This window comes from Habropoda laboriosa, unplaced genomic scaffold, assembly GCF_001263275.1.
Source record: "Habropoda laboriosa isolate 0110345459 unplaced genomic scaffold, ASM126327v1 scaffold176, whole genome shotgun sequence".
Lineage (NCBI taxonomy): Eukaryota > Metazoa > Arthropoda > Insecta > Hymenoptera > Apidae > Habropoda > Habropoda laboriosa.
This window is the reverse complement of record NW_017100321.1, coordinates 783747-797136: the sequence shown is the minus strand read 5'-3', so window position 1 is coordinate 797136 and position 13390 is coordinate 783747. Positions and strand designations below refer to the sequence as shown.

The window sequence follows — 13390 nt, the reverse complement described above, 5'->3', positions numbered from 1 at the left end:
AATTCCTTTGGTAAGAACGTTGAGTTGCCGCATGTTTACAACTAACTCGAACGTGAAACGCCCTTGTACAGGCCTGGCCTAGCGTACCAAAGTATATCCCCATCTCCCTTTCTCAATCTCCCTTGTTCCTGTCCTGAAAGCCGACAAGTCCAAAGAGCAATTTTGTGCGGCTGCTTCAATGGTCGTGAGATGCTTTTCTTTGAGATCGACTCGCAACCGTGCAAAAAATTAAAGAAAAGAAAAGAAAGAATACAAAAGGCCTAGTCATTCCACGATAAAACGTGGATAGTACGTCTAGCATGCGTGTGAAACGTGCCCCAGTGAGAAAAGGCGGAAACGTAAAAAGGACGAACTGACGCGGAGTCCCACCATTCTTTGAGTAAGCTCCCATAACCTCTCTTTCTCTCAAACTTCGTCCTTTCTGTCTCCGTCTCTATCTACTCCCCTCTCTCTTTTTCGATAGTTTTTTGATGTGTGACTTTTGAAGCGTTGGATATCGACGTACAGTTCTTTTTTTTATTGTTCTTATTAGACGCGTATTTTCTGAAAAATATTCTCAAATAGACATTTTCTTAAGTACGATTCTTTGAATCGCCGGCTGTAGCTAGTGTGTCTATCCTTTCCAGACTTCCCACGACTTTGTGTCCGTACAACGGAAGCCTAACGCCAAGAGGGCGATCACGTTCGACGCTTTCGACAGTCCCTGTTGTATCCTCAGCTCTCTGCCGCTCAGGCCAGTCAAACGTGCTAAGGTGAGTCTTCTTTTTTCTTCACTCTCAAATCACTTATCCTCTGGTGGGGTTGCCCGTATCAGAGATTCGATATTCTCGTGTCGAGTTTCTGTACGCGTTGCCATGGTGCTTACTTTTCGGTTACTCGAAAGACATATGTTGCAATAGATCATGTTTCATGACAGTTTATAATCATCGAACATAAAATGGAACTAGATGCAAGATAAATTATTAAATGCATCCTACGATTATCAAAGACGGTTAATTGTTTCAATTTGACATATCTAAAATTTAGTTTGTAATTTCTAACGCAGTAAGAATCACCTTCAAGTAATTCAATAATGGCGCCATTAATTTGGCGGGAAACGTGCACAAGTGTCCCAGATGTCGCTTATGTAGCTGTCCTATGTGTATGTGATTAGTTCACATTTTCCATATGGGTATTTGAAATTCTATAGTTTTATCTGCATGTTGGATTTTGTTACAGCTGCACTTAGAGGCACAATGGACAACGGTAGCATGCGGACGCACACGCGATCAACTCGAGATGACGCGAGCTGCCCGACGATTTCTCAGCAGCCATGGATATCTGCCATTGCGTCCTCGTTCTCTAAACTTTTGAAATAGCCTTTCTGGGGGCTCGGTCGCACTTCGTGGTACAAAAAACGCGACGTTGAACTAGTCGTAATTAAAAGTATGCGGCGCTTCCGTTTAAGGAATATGGCCTTTTTTCTATAAGATCTATCGGACAAGATAAGAAAAGTAATAAAACAGAAACGAGAAAGGAAAAAAAGATAAATAACTATTAGGAAATTTTACGGGCTGATTATGAATGCATCTGTGCATTGGATTACTTTTTTGCGAGTGTAAACAATCCGTGGATATAAATATCAAAGTGTTCCGATGCATAGCGTGTGTACAGACAATCGAATTTTGTTTTTTAAAGAAACCACACGGTGCAACCGAAATTGCATCTGAAAAGGAGGGGAAATGTCACGCGCTTTATCAGCACTTCCGTTTGTAGTTTGATCCGAACGGTATACGTATGACGCGAATGAACCGCAGAAACGAAAGAAAAAAGCAAAAGACACTTCTACTACCTTTTTTTGTGGATGATAAGAAGTTGCTACTACAGTGGCGTGTAGTTAATGTAGAGAATAAAAAGTAAAAGATGAGTCTCTCACAGATTTTCAATTTCGTAAGCCTTGCGTACTTCCTGGTAGAATGCGTACAAATTATACACGTTCATTCGGAACTTTTTTTTTTTATAAGGGACACCAGGAAACAGTAACGTTTACGTGAATGAAAATGTCACGCGTCAATTATGCTACATGCACATACGTTTTATTTTGTACTTCAAGCGCCGAAACATTTTCTGCCGCACGAGGTAGCGACCTCTTATCACGTTCGTACGAAAAGATAAAATGAATGAAATAATAGCCGATTTATTTGATACAATAGTATATATCATATAATATAAAACAAAAGCATTATTGCGGCCGTTATGTACAAAGAGCCTTTGTAACTGGTATTTAATTTACAACTGAATAATAAAGACGTGATGATAATCACACCAAAAAAGAAACACGGCTGTAATGCTCTTCTTTATAAACCCGCGTGTCCACAAGTTTGAATATAGGTTATGTCGAGACTTCTGTTTAACGCGTTTATTTTTCACCGTTGTTCTGCACGTTAGCCGAAATATGTAACAAAAAAACATGCTAATTACGTTGTTAACGTGGTAACGACGATAATTCAATTTTCGGAGTGTATCTGCGTGCGACTTTCACGAAACTTGGAATGCCATGGAATGGACAAAATGTAAGTGCATAGTGTGATCATCAGCCGGTACGCATATTGCTCGACAAACAATTGGAAAAGAAAGCTCAAAAAACGGTACAAATATCTCACGGTCATACGTGGTGAGGTATATCAAATGTGCCTGACCAACTCAATATTGTTTCGTTTGAGCTTCAAACATAATACCTTACGCTAAATATGCCCTCGCGAACATTGTCGCCCGAAGACGCACGTTTTATCTCGTATCGGGAGTTGAATTACAGAGTATCTAAAAGTAAACGGTACACAAAATCGTTCAGCGGTACAAACTGGACATGATATGATAATAATGTTCATAAGCGATATGGTGAATGTCCAAACATAATTCTAAGGCTCCTTCCATACACGCGTTCATATATTCTAATGTGATATGAAATTTGGAATTCTCTATAGAACATTCGAGACAAATTAGGTTAGATTACATGATAATATTACATATAAAACTATCGGTTAGGCTGCATTTTTTATGGTCTGACTCTTCATTGCCAATTGCGCTACATCTTTTATAGTCAGACCTTTTTCTTGGTATATTTTAACATTAAAAATTGGTAGTCTATAACTACTCTTTTAACCATATAATCAGTTGATTAATTTGCAGAAGAAATACAGCCTCCAGTTTGTTAAACAACACTGGATAATATTTTTTTTAATACAGCAAACGGAATGAATTAAAATCAACATCACGATTCACTTTATGCAATCAGACTAGCTATTCGCGTAAAACGAGTTAAAACAGGTTAGCCTTGTTTAAAATTTATGATGAATATTTGCGCGTTTTCTTGGAGGAGAAGGAATCAAAAGTTCTAGCCTTTTACTATGGTAAATGTATAGTATATAATTCCACTAATATATACGAATTATTCTAAATATTTGTCAATTATTGCTAAAGGTACAAATCTGCAACATATTCTGTTAAACTGAACTAAATCGAATGATGATTCCTTCTTTACCAACCAAACCGCGCGAATCGAAAAACGCGTGCACTAAAGAGGCCTGAAACATACGTACAAAATTACGAAGTATACAATTACGAATATGTTTTTTTTAATTCACAATAACACGGTGGTGGTAATGCCCGATCAAATTCGATAGATGAATGTCGAAGCCTGAAATCTCACAGATCGTTTCAGAGGCTTAACAATACGAACTCGCTTCGTAATGTTGTCAAAAAGAATCATCGTGTCAGGTATCAGCTTACGTCACCCAACTATCTGAGATTCTCCCGCGCATTTCTCTCAATCTTTTTTCAATGCAAAACGTTCGTATCGAGAAGTGACTCGAGTGATCCTTGACTAGATGGCGATCTTTTCGAAAATTGCGCGTACGAATAATTCGTTAACGAATAGAATGTTTCTTATTTAGTAATAATCTCATCATTTTTTCTATCACTACATATAGCTGCGTAATATAACATCAAGGGACTATGTGTAATAGATATTATATGAGGAACTCTTAGCTGACGATTACAAGAATAGCTAAAAGGGGGGTGGGGAGGGTTATTACTTTTTTTTTGTTTTTGACTAGCACTACCGGTATATGTTGATCGATTAGCATTTACGAAAAGATTGCATCGAAAGAAAGTCACGCATCACGAAATGTTAAGGATCTGTTTTGAAAACAGCGCGAGAAGAATATTAGGAAAATGGGTGACACCGAAAAAAAGAAATGAAAAACTTGCCGAGAACGTGTCGTACTGCTTCACTTCACGAATCACTATCAATTATGCAAAATGTATATTCATGATCAAGAAAAAAAAAAGAATCTATCCTTTCATTCATAACGATTCAAATTACATATATCACTTTCTATATATATATTAATCTTCGAAACTAATGTTCGTCTACGCTGGCGTAAAAGCGCGACTATTCGATAATGTTTCGGTGTTCCATAATTATCGGTATAAAGCACTGATCAAAGTCAGTCGCTACATTCAGCCTCCTAATAAAATAACGTCTATAAAAAGTCTGAAAACAATCAACAAAGAAGTATAAATTCACTAAAAACAAGTAAAGAGGTATAATGCCAAAGAGGCCATTTCCTAATGTCTTTTTTAGAAACGCTTAAAAGCGACACTTTCTCGGGAATGATTACGCATCATTTTCCCTTTTTAATACTCAAAATTCTAGCGTGGCGGATCTACTTTTCGTCGCTCGCATCGCTGACACCGGATGTTTAGTCCAATGTGGCTGGTACTGCTAAAAATTTTAAACACGATAAAAAATAATTTCTAAAAAATGAAAGTGTAAAAAACATGTATAAAACTTAGTAAGTACCACTTACCCGGTGACGGAGATCCTTTGACTCTGCAAGTGTTATAACTTCCACAATTCAAACATTTCAAACCTACAACATGGAATTTTACTGTTGACTCCTGAAAGATTAAAAAATTTGTCCATTGACAATTATCAGTGTTTCATGATTGAGGATGTAGTTGTAAAACAAAATATTGTCCTCACCTCATGACAGTCTTTGCACAGAATATCAACCTTATAATCCCTGTACTCTTCTGGCATTGGTGTTGATGATACTTCCATATCCAAAAATCTCCATAAGTCAGTCATATCTAAAAGGGATACTTGGCATGTGGGACATGCATAATGTCCTGAGTGTAACAACTCTTCAAAACACGTGCGATGGAGTAAATGACCACAGTTTGGAATGTGACAAGGAATACGACTTGTGTGAATATCTTCCAGGCAGACTGGGCAATTGTCATGAGAAACATTTTCTACACACTGAAAATTTCATACAAATATTCCTTTATTTCATATTAATGACTGCAACTTGATTAAGGTTTCAAACCAAAGAATGAATATAAAATTGAAACAACACTCTTAACAAAGTAATTTTTTCAGACTACCTTCCTAATAAATATAGAACTTTATACATGTAAATTTCTGTCAACTATTCAAATTACTTCCCCCCACTTTGAAGTTATTTATACCACCTCTGACCCTCCTCAAAGCGAAAGCTCTTCCAATCCATCATTTCATCAAACCTTAATCAAGCGTATTGAATTTTATTATATACACTGAATACATGAACACCTTTTTTTACCTACGCACATTACACACGCAACACGACATATATTCACTGACATTTAACGAAATTTTTATAACGCATTACATACCGTGTGCCCATTCTGTAACTGAACCGGCAAACACATGTTGCACTTGGCACAGTGGAAAAATCGGTCGCGACCACCGACCCTGCATATCCTACAGCCGTCGCAGTGATACTGATTCTTGTCTTCGTCGTCGAACAGATTGCATTCGAGACATGTATATTTGCCGAACCGACAGTGACAGTTTTGGCAAGTGGCTTGTACAGGCTGACGGGTATCGCACAGGACACATATCAGCTCTGTGACTTCCTTTCTGTTTACGGTATGAGTTTCCTCCTGGTCGTGGCAAAATCGACACGTGTATACCTTGTTGCAACATGGTGTCTGAAGAAGCCATGGAAAAAAAGATAAAAATTGTATTTATTCGTATTACTTTACAAATCGTTATATTTAAATGATTAAATGTACATTTTTTTAAATTTACACTTTTGTTTATACACTACGAAAATGTGCCTTAGACAATCCTTGTACACTTCAGAAAACGAAGGCCTTAGATAATAATCCAATTAGCCCCCATATGAATCCGTCCTTGATCCTTAACCCTTTCGATGCAGCAAACGCTTATAAACGTTCGGCAAATTCGTTCAACAGCCAGTCGAGGATACGGTAACGTGTTACGATTGAACATATTTTCATACGTTTAGCAACATCGAAAAGGTTAATGGCAGAAATCGGTTAAAAATTCGAAGGGATTCGAGATATCGATCGTACAAATCTTTCCGTTATTAAGAACTACAATAATGATTCATTCGAAACTTTTCCACGCGACAAAAGCATTCGATAATTAACTGTTAAAACCGTCGATGGATTTTTTACTTTTATCTTCCTGACGATTATACCAGATAAGCTACATATGTAATCGATGGAGATCATGATCATTGAGTTTCTATTAGATGGCGTAACATAGTGGCCGCTCGAACCCTCCATGTGCTATCGAGAGACACGTGCTACCAACGTTTCAATATGTCAGCATAAGTTAGATGTTTAGTCTTATTTTACGAAAAAGTGTATGTAAGATAATTTTTATCAGTAAAGAATACAAAGTACTCAATAGATACTTTACCAGGAAAAGAAAAAAATTACTAAAGACACGTGTATTAAACACAGTTCAAGATTCACATATTCTAAATATTTTCAATCTGACATATTTAAATAAACTATGGCTTTTAAAGATATTGTGTAAAAAAATTAAGTGAAACTGCTGGTTCAAATACCGTGCACTTCTCCACTAAATGCACGGTACGCAGCGTTCCCTCGATCATAAGCCTATCTAGATTATTCACGGTGCTGCTCTCTTGGACAATATTTGACGAACAAAAATTTCAACGCCTTATCTTTATGCGTTCCTGTAAACACGGTAAAACCAAGCAAGCAGGAAATCATGTCAGGCGGTCGATGCATGTTTCACTAATGCATAAAAATTGTTCGAATATTCTAATGATCGATAAAACAAAATGAAAAAAAAAATAGAAAAAAATGTACCGTAATTATTCTTTTATCAGACAATGCAGAAACACTGGTAGCTGGTAGCAGCACACGACATTTAACTTATCGCGGCAATTGGTAAGCAACACTTTGAAAGAGGGCGTCTCGTTACACAACACACGGCTGAACTTCATCGATTTGTTTGCTGCGTACACACACGTACAGGCAGAACGCGCGTTCGTGTTTACATGCGGCGAATAGAAAAAGCTCGTGTACGAGCGATTTCGGTGTCAGTTGTTAATTATAAAACCGCCGCGCGTGTCGTTTATTTTAGCAACACATTTTTACTATTTATTATTTGACAAGTTCAAGGGTATAGAACAAAGGTATCAAACTCTATCCTATCGCTTTTGAAATTTTTCCAGTGCCATACGTGAGATTCGAATGAACCGCGTTATGGATGCTTTTCGAATTACTGTTTATCATTTTAGGAGGCGCTCGTGACGCTTCTGCGGAAATGTAAATTCAGTTTATTGGTTCGAACGAAGATTCGTTGAAATAACCGGCTATAAATCGATAATTGTCAACCCTTCGTTTACGATGTTCGTTTCTTAAAACAATCGTGGATAGTTTAAAGTTATCGTTCGACTAATTTAACATGTGATTACACTCGTGATAACATAACGCAAACGAATGAATTAAACCTTGATTGGTACCGTATATTATGCGCGACGATATAATACGAAAGTCAAATTTATTCCTTCAGAAAAATATAAATAATTCTGAAATACATATTCGTCCGAGTGCTGTTACGTGAATTATTATAATTAACTGTCAACCGGTGACGTGCATTACTGTCTACTAACGAGCTAATTAATCATTTACATAAAAGAACATCCATTACAGCTGGTTACATTGTCACTAGAGTCATCAAGAATATAATTACAAATTTCGATAAATGTGTATAAACGTGTAAAATGATACCGAGAGAAGGAAGTGGAGGGTTAACAAGATCAAAGTCACCGTCCTCTGTGACAAGTTCGAAAAATGGTTGACACAGGAAGCATCTGCAGAAAGATTATGAACAGGACAGGATAGACCGTATTGTCTCGCGGCTAGAACGCGCAATCTATGTGATCACTGAACATCTGCGTGATCGGAGCCGAAAACAAAGCAAGGGTCTCGCGTATGCGTAACGTATACTACGCATACCCACGAGAGATGGAAGGGAAAACGCGACAGAAAACTCACCACGAACTTGGACCTTCGCTTATAATGTTCGCAGCCGTAATTATCCTCAGTGTTGGTGGGCCATAGAGGTTCCTCCTTCGATGTCGACGCACGTTCGGCCACGGTGCGCGCTTCGTCGTTATTCTCCATATCTCGGGATAGTCCTAAATTACTGGCTTTTCTCCTCCGCCGCCTCCTGCTTCCCATCGACTCACACGTCCTTTCCAGATTTTCTCGCGGCGTGTCCGATTAACACCAGCTCGAGCACAGTTTGTTTGTTTAATTAACACGCTCGCGGCGATTCAAAAACGGCGGAAAAAGAAGAGCACCGACGTCGAACGTTCGGATCACGCGCCGAATAACAACGGGCCGGGGCTGTGTTCCTCTTCCGTAGTGAAGAAAACGGGGGGAATCTCCGTCAACCCGAACCGACGGGAAATGTCTCAAGCCTCGTGTGTCCGGTCGCAAGAAGAAAATTAAACCAAGCCATCGTTGATTGGCTCCGCGTTCCACACACCGTTCTCTCTACGTCGTGAACGTTTCGAGAAAAGAGGAATCTTACGATCTGTGCCAGGGATTTCGGGATTTTTCGTTGTGCACGTCCGATCAACGAAGACGACAGCGTACGTTTGCCTCGTTACGAAACGATACGCAATCGGACAACCAGCACTTCTCGGTAATTTTTGGAGAAAAGCGGCCCGACACTTGCCACTTTCTGACACTACTCCACTTCGTTGTACTATCACCACGATGTAATGATTACAACGGCAGACGACGTTCAGAAAAAAAGATGCAAAAGTATAGCCGGAAGTTGTGACGACGCGATGAGGTACTACGTCGCTTCAGTGCGCTCACTTCCGGCCCGCGAAGATTCAAACGCGATTCAGCTGAGGATGCGGTTTTGGTTAGCTTGAATTATTACAATAACACGATAAATTGTCTCATGTATTCCTTTATTATGTTGGTTGAAATATCGTTAAAAAAAGGTGAAAGCTGAGTTGTATACTTGTGTGGTGAAAGTAAAAGTCTCCAGCAACAGAATGCTGCTAATTAGGCATAGAGATACAATCAAATGCAATTTATATTTTACGTATTTTTTATTCTATCGCTAATTACTTACCGTCCACTGGTAAAATTCTGCCTCTACTTTTTGATATTAAATCGCGTCACAACCAATATACACTTGTTTATTCTTCATGTGGATATATTTAGCTGCACGAATAAACCAATCACGTTGTGAACATTAATCGGCAGAAAGTGTAGCACGTGATAAATTGCTGTTTTGTGAAGAATATACCATTCGCTAGCAACTGTCGGCCATCAGTTCATAATTGATTTTACGTATAAATTCAAACGAACGTACTTTTGTGCAATTCAATTGGAAAAAAAAGACGAGATATAGAAACTTTGTGCTACTAAAGTGGTCATCTGTTTGTGTGGTATCACTGTTAAAACGTACATAATAAAATGGTGAAAGATGGGTGTTAATACTTGAATGGAAAGGAGTTCATAAAATTGGATCGTGTTGATCATCGGCGGAATATCAATACTGGTGCGTTTTTCCGGGTGGCATTGAACTATTTACATTAAGTGTGCAACACGTTCACCAATGTTGAAATGAGGCAGAAGCGCGGCATGTATGACGACTCGCGAAAACTATACGATAAACACATGCAGTTCGCCCCGCACGGGCTCTGCATTTTGTCGGATTAATGATCAATGGCTTTATTTGAGAAACGATATACGAATAAAGTGCTGCTAGATGATACAGAAAAGTTGACAAGCGTCATTGAAAATGCAAGAACAATCGACGGACACACGGTACGGCGCACGCTTAATGCGTATATTTTGACATTTGCTCGATAAAAGGTGAAGTTTACGCACGTCGGTATCTTACTCCAATCTCGTGTCACCCGAAATCAGTGACGAACTTCGTTATTCGTTACGTAGACGTTCTCGATCCTTCTCTTGCTTTGAGAATTGAGCATTTTTAAATTACTGTTTTTCTGCAGATCAAATTGTTCCGTTTGTACGGACATTTTGTATTTACAATGCTTTAAAGAAATATAACTTCGTACACGCGAAAAGTATCGAAAAATGTAGGATTACTAGGATATTGTATTGTGTAAATACTAAAATTTATTTATACAAATGTTACATTATAACAATTGTTTTGTCAATGTAATGAACAATGTGTTAATGTTGTTATGTATTATCCAATTTAGGAATATGTGATTAGAACACAAAGAGGTCCACTTCCAGAAAAATCTTGGAGAGTTAGCAGACGCTATAATGACTTCATTCAGCTCAATGCAGCTTTATCAATATCAGGCATTGATCTGGCACTTCCTCCAAAGAAAATTATTCGTAATATGGAACCAGACTTCATAGCTCAGCGTCAAATAGCCCTACAGGTTAATTATATCATAAGAAAAGTTATTATTTTTAAGCATTAGTTTGTTATAACTACATTTTGTTATTATTCTTTCAGAATTATCTAAACAATATACTAATGAATCCTATATTGGCATCGTCACTTCCTATGAAAAAATTCTTAGACCCAGATAATTACACAGCACCATTACATGGTATGATCTAATTATAATAATGAATGTAATAATAATATAATTAAAAGTAAGTTGTATATATGTCTAAATATATAACAAATACAGAGAGCATTCTGTTTAATTGCTGTGTCCCTCACGGAACATTGTAATTGAAATGTCGCAAATTATAAATTTTGCGTGGTTTTTCATGAATAATTTTCATTTTCAGAAATAGCATTGCAACAGGTGTCACTAGCTTTACGCAGCGATGCGAATTTCGAAGTTTGTAAAGCTATTCCCGATATGGGATGGCGGTTAAGAAAGCATTATTACACCGTTAAAAATCGGCAAAATCCCAAGCAAGAATTACTGCTTGCATGGGTAGAATTTGGTCCAGACAAACATTTGCAGGACAAAGATATGCAAGGTGTTTTTAAAAGTTTAGGAACATTAAAACACAATTACATAGAACCGCCCGTTTTTCAACATGTGACGGAAAACGGAGCTTTAATGATAAGAAATTTTTATCCATCGGGTACATTGCGTGATACCTTATGTGTAACTAAACCTAAACAACCGTTTATAAAGAAATATGGAAACCCAAAACAAACCAAATCGTTAACAGTGCCTGAAATTGCTATGTATGGTTACCAAGTAAGAAGATTAACATTTTGCACTAAGATGATTGATTTACATAGTTTGCAACTATACAATTCTTGTTTCAGATTTTAGAGGCTTTAGGATTTCTTCACGAGAAAGGCCTACCATATGGACATTTACATACGGGAAACATTCTTTTGATTCAGAGGTGTGCAAAATTGTTAGATATTGAAAATGGTCTTCTAGGTTTACCAGCATTTTATCGGCCTTACGTTGTACAAAGACGAAAACTTCACGCTACGGTATAAATAAAATTATTTTACACTTAAATAAACGTCATATAGGTTTGCTAATTAAATAAATAAATGTGCAACAATTTTTATAGACTCAAGTGGACATTTATTCTTTTGGACATGTGTTATATGAAATGGCATTTGGGAGGCCGCTGTTGGAAGCAACATGTTCGGATTTACCATATTGCGAAGCAAGTCTAAAAAGTTTACTCGAGGTGATATTATCACCTGAGGCTTTAAAACAAGATCTACCAACAATATCACATTTATTGGAACATCCATTCTTTGAGTCAGCAAGGCATGCTGCATTGGCTGTTGGTTCCATGGAAAGACCACACTTCAAATTAAGCAGTCATTTAAAGGAAGCCTTGCATGAAGCAGTGAACAAAGCAGAACAAAGATTAAAAGACGAACAAAAAGTAGCCAGACATCAGAAGAGGCTTGTCAAAGTTCAAGAAATGATGAGTTCAGAGGAAGAGATGAAGAAACGAAAACAAAAACTGGTAAATATCTCAGTATCATGTTAAAATGTTATAACTCGTTCAATTGAAAACAAATCGGAGTTCTCTCTTTTTCTAGAAAAAGGAACAAAAATTAGCACAAGAACAACGTTCCGCGAATCAATTAAGCGCAAATGGAATGAAGCACGCAAATGGCAAGAGCCCTGAACGTTCAGACAGTCCTACAAGTACATCTACGGCGACCAGTGTTGGAACCTTGACACCACCATCGCTCCGTAAGTGTCAGACCACTTTCCAAATAAACTTTAATAATAATTAACAATAATCGTTCTTCCCAATTTTTACATTAGCTGGGCACAAAAGTTGATGGCGCATACTACGCTTATTTCTCTCACGTAGGTCATACGATCACTCGAACGCTAATTGTTCTCATTCGTGCATCTTGTCATTTAATAATCACTTGGATACATCTTAAATAAAAAATATTCTTTTCACGAATAAAACATGAATTCATAGGTGCTTGGTGTTGCATCCTCTTTTTGGGTCTATGTATTTTATATTGTAATTGGTTTTGGTAAATCGTAATAGATATAGGGTATGCTCGTCTAATTTAATCTAATAATAGCAGTACGAGGAATCGATAAAAGATTAAATGTTAGCATGTTAGTATGTGTCCAAGTGATATTCTAGAAGTCGTTAAAAGTTACAGTATATTTAACTTAAGGTTCTGTTGATGTGCCGCAAGGTGATGGAGTTCCTGCTAAGAGTGTTGTACCACCACCTCCGCCACAAATGCCACCACCTGTTGATGTCTCAAACAGTGTCCCGAAATTGACCAACGAACAATCTGCTCTGCTTGGGAGTATTTGTAACTTCAATAAAACTAGTCTTCGTAAAGTTGCTAATGGTAAATACCATTGAGACGATAGGGTTAGATTGATTTGAGAGAGAAAAGTGTTGAACGATCCCGTTGATTTAGAAAAAGAAACGTGTGACTGCGATCTATACCAAAAGGCTAACTATTTTTTTCATAGAATAAATGTGATGGTGTTTATAAATTTCTTTTTTCGATCACGACACTTGAGAGATCTATATCTATATATAAATATGTATGTATATTTAAAATTCGTAGGATCCTAAT

At 37.5% G+C, this 13390-nt stretch overlaps 3 protein-coding genes across 6 annotated transcripts in view; 2 read left to right on the top strand and 1 right to left on the bottom strand.

Annotated features, from left to right (window-relative positions):
- The window catches only part of LOC108574288 (myb protein), a 24652-nt gene extending 23299 nt beyond the window's left edge, over window positions 1–1353 (top strand). The window contains exons 9-10 of the mRNA XM_017936852.1: window positions 627–752; window positions 1219–1353. Of these exons, the coding sequence (XP_017792341.1) occupies window positions 627–752; window positions 1219–1353 (261 nt within the window). The remainder of the gene's footprint in view (window positions 1–626; window positions 753–1218) is intronic.
- A 3345-nt stretch (window positions 1354–4698) lies between these two features.
- On the bottom strand, window positions 4699–9114 carry LOC108574295 (RING finger and CHY zinc finger domain-containing protein 1). The gene is made up of 5 exons (XM_017936861.1): window positions 8371–9114; window positions 5701–6018; window positions 5027–5305; window positions 4851–4941; window positions 4699–4765 (listed from the first exon to the last, which is right to left on the bottom strand). Exons 1-5 carry the CDS (start codon window positions 8554–8556, stop codon window positions 4743–4745), a joined length of 897 nt encoding a protein of 298 aa, XP_017792350.1. The 5' UTR covers window positions 8557–9114; the 3' UTR covers window positions 4699–4742.
- Window positions 9115–9666: 552 nt separating this feature from the next.
- Window positions 9667–13321, top strand: LOC108574252 (PX domain-containing protein kinase-like protein). 4 transcript variants are annotated; one of them, XM_017936810.1, is made up of 9 exons: window positions 9667–10170; window positions 10575–10763; window positions 10841–10937; window positions 11125–11549; window positions 11621–11797; window positions 11881–12291; window positions 12368–12524; window positions 12600–12644; window positions 12995–13052. In XM_017936810.1, exons 1-8 carry the CDS (start codon window positions 10069–10071, stop codon window positions 12614–12616), a joined length of 1575 nt encoding a protein of 524 aa, XP_017792299.1. In that variant the 5' UTR covers window positions 9667–10068; the 3' UTR covers window positions 12617–12644; window positions 12995–13052. The 4 variants fall into 4 exon arrangements, with proteins under 4 accessions (XP_017792299.1, XP_017792297.1, XP_017792296.1 ...); XM_017936808.1 differs by lacking the exon at window positions 12600–12644 and having other exon boundaries at window positions 12995–13321; XM_017936807.1 differs by lacking the exon at window positions 12600–12644 and having other exon boundaries at window positions 12974–13321.
- Window positions 13322–13390: the final 69 nt, after the last annotated feature.

Excerpts from the sequence above, each read along its gene's own strand:
- LOC108574295 (XM_017936861.1), bottom strand. The coding sequence starts at position 8,556 with ATGGGAAGCAGGAGGCGGCGGAGGAGAAAAGCCAGTAATTTAGGACTA. Across the intron at positions 6,019-8,370 it reads AGCGAAGGTCCAAGTTCGTG|ACACCATGTTGCAACAAGGT; the intron begins GTGAGTTTTCTG and ends TGGCTTCTTCAG. Across the intron at positions 5,306-5,700 it reads AGTTACAGAATGGGCACACG|TGTGTAGAAAATGTTTCTCA; the intron begins GTATGTAATGCG and ends TGAAATTTTCAG.
- LOC108574252 (XM_017936807.1), top strand. The coding sequence starts at position 10,069 with ATGGCTTTATTTGAGAAACGATATACGAATAAAGTGCTGCTAGATGAT. Across the intron at positions 10,171-10,574 it reads GAACAATCGACGGACACACG|GAATATGTGATTAGAACACA; the intron begins GTACGGCGCACG and ends TATCCAATTTAG. Across the intron at positions 10,938-11,124 it reads TTACACAGCACCATTACATG|AAATAGCATTGCAACAGGTG; the intron begins GTATGATCTAAT and ends TTTCATTTTCAG.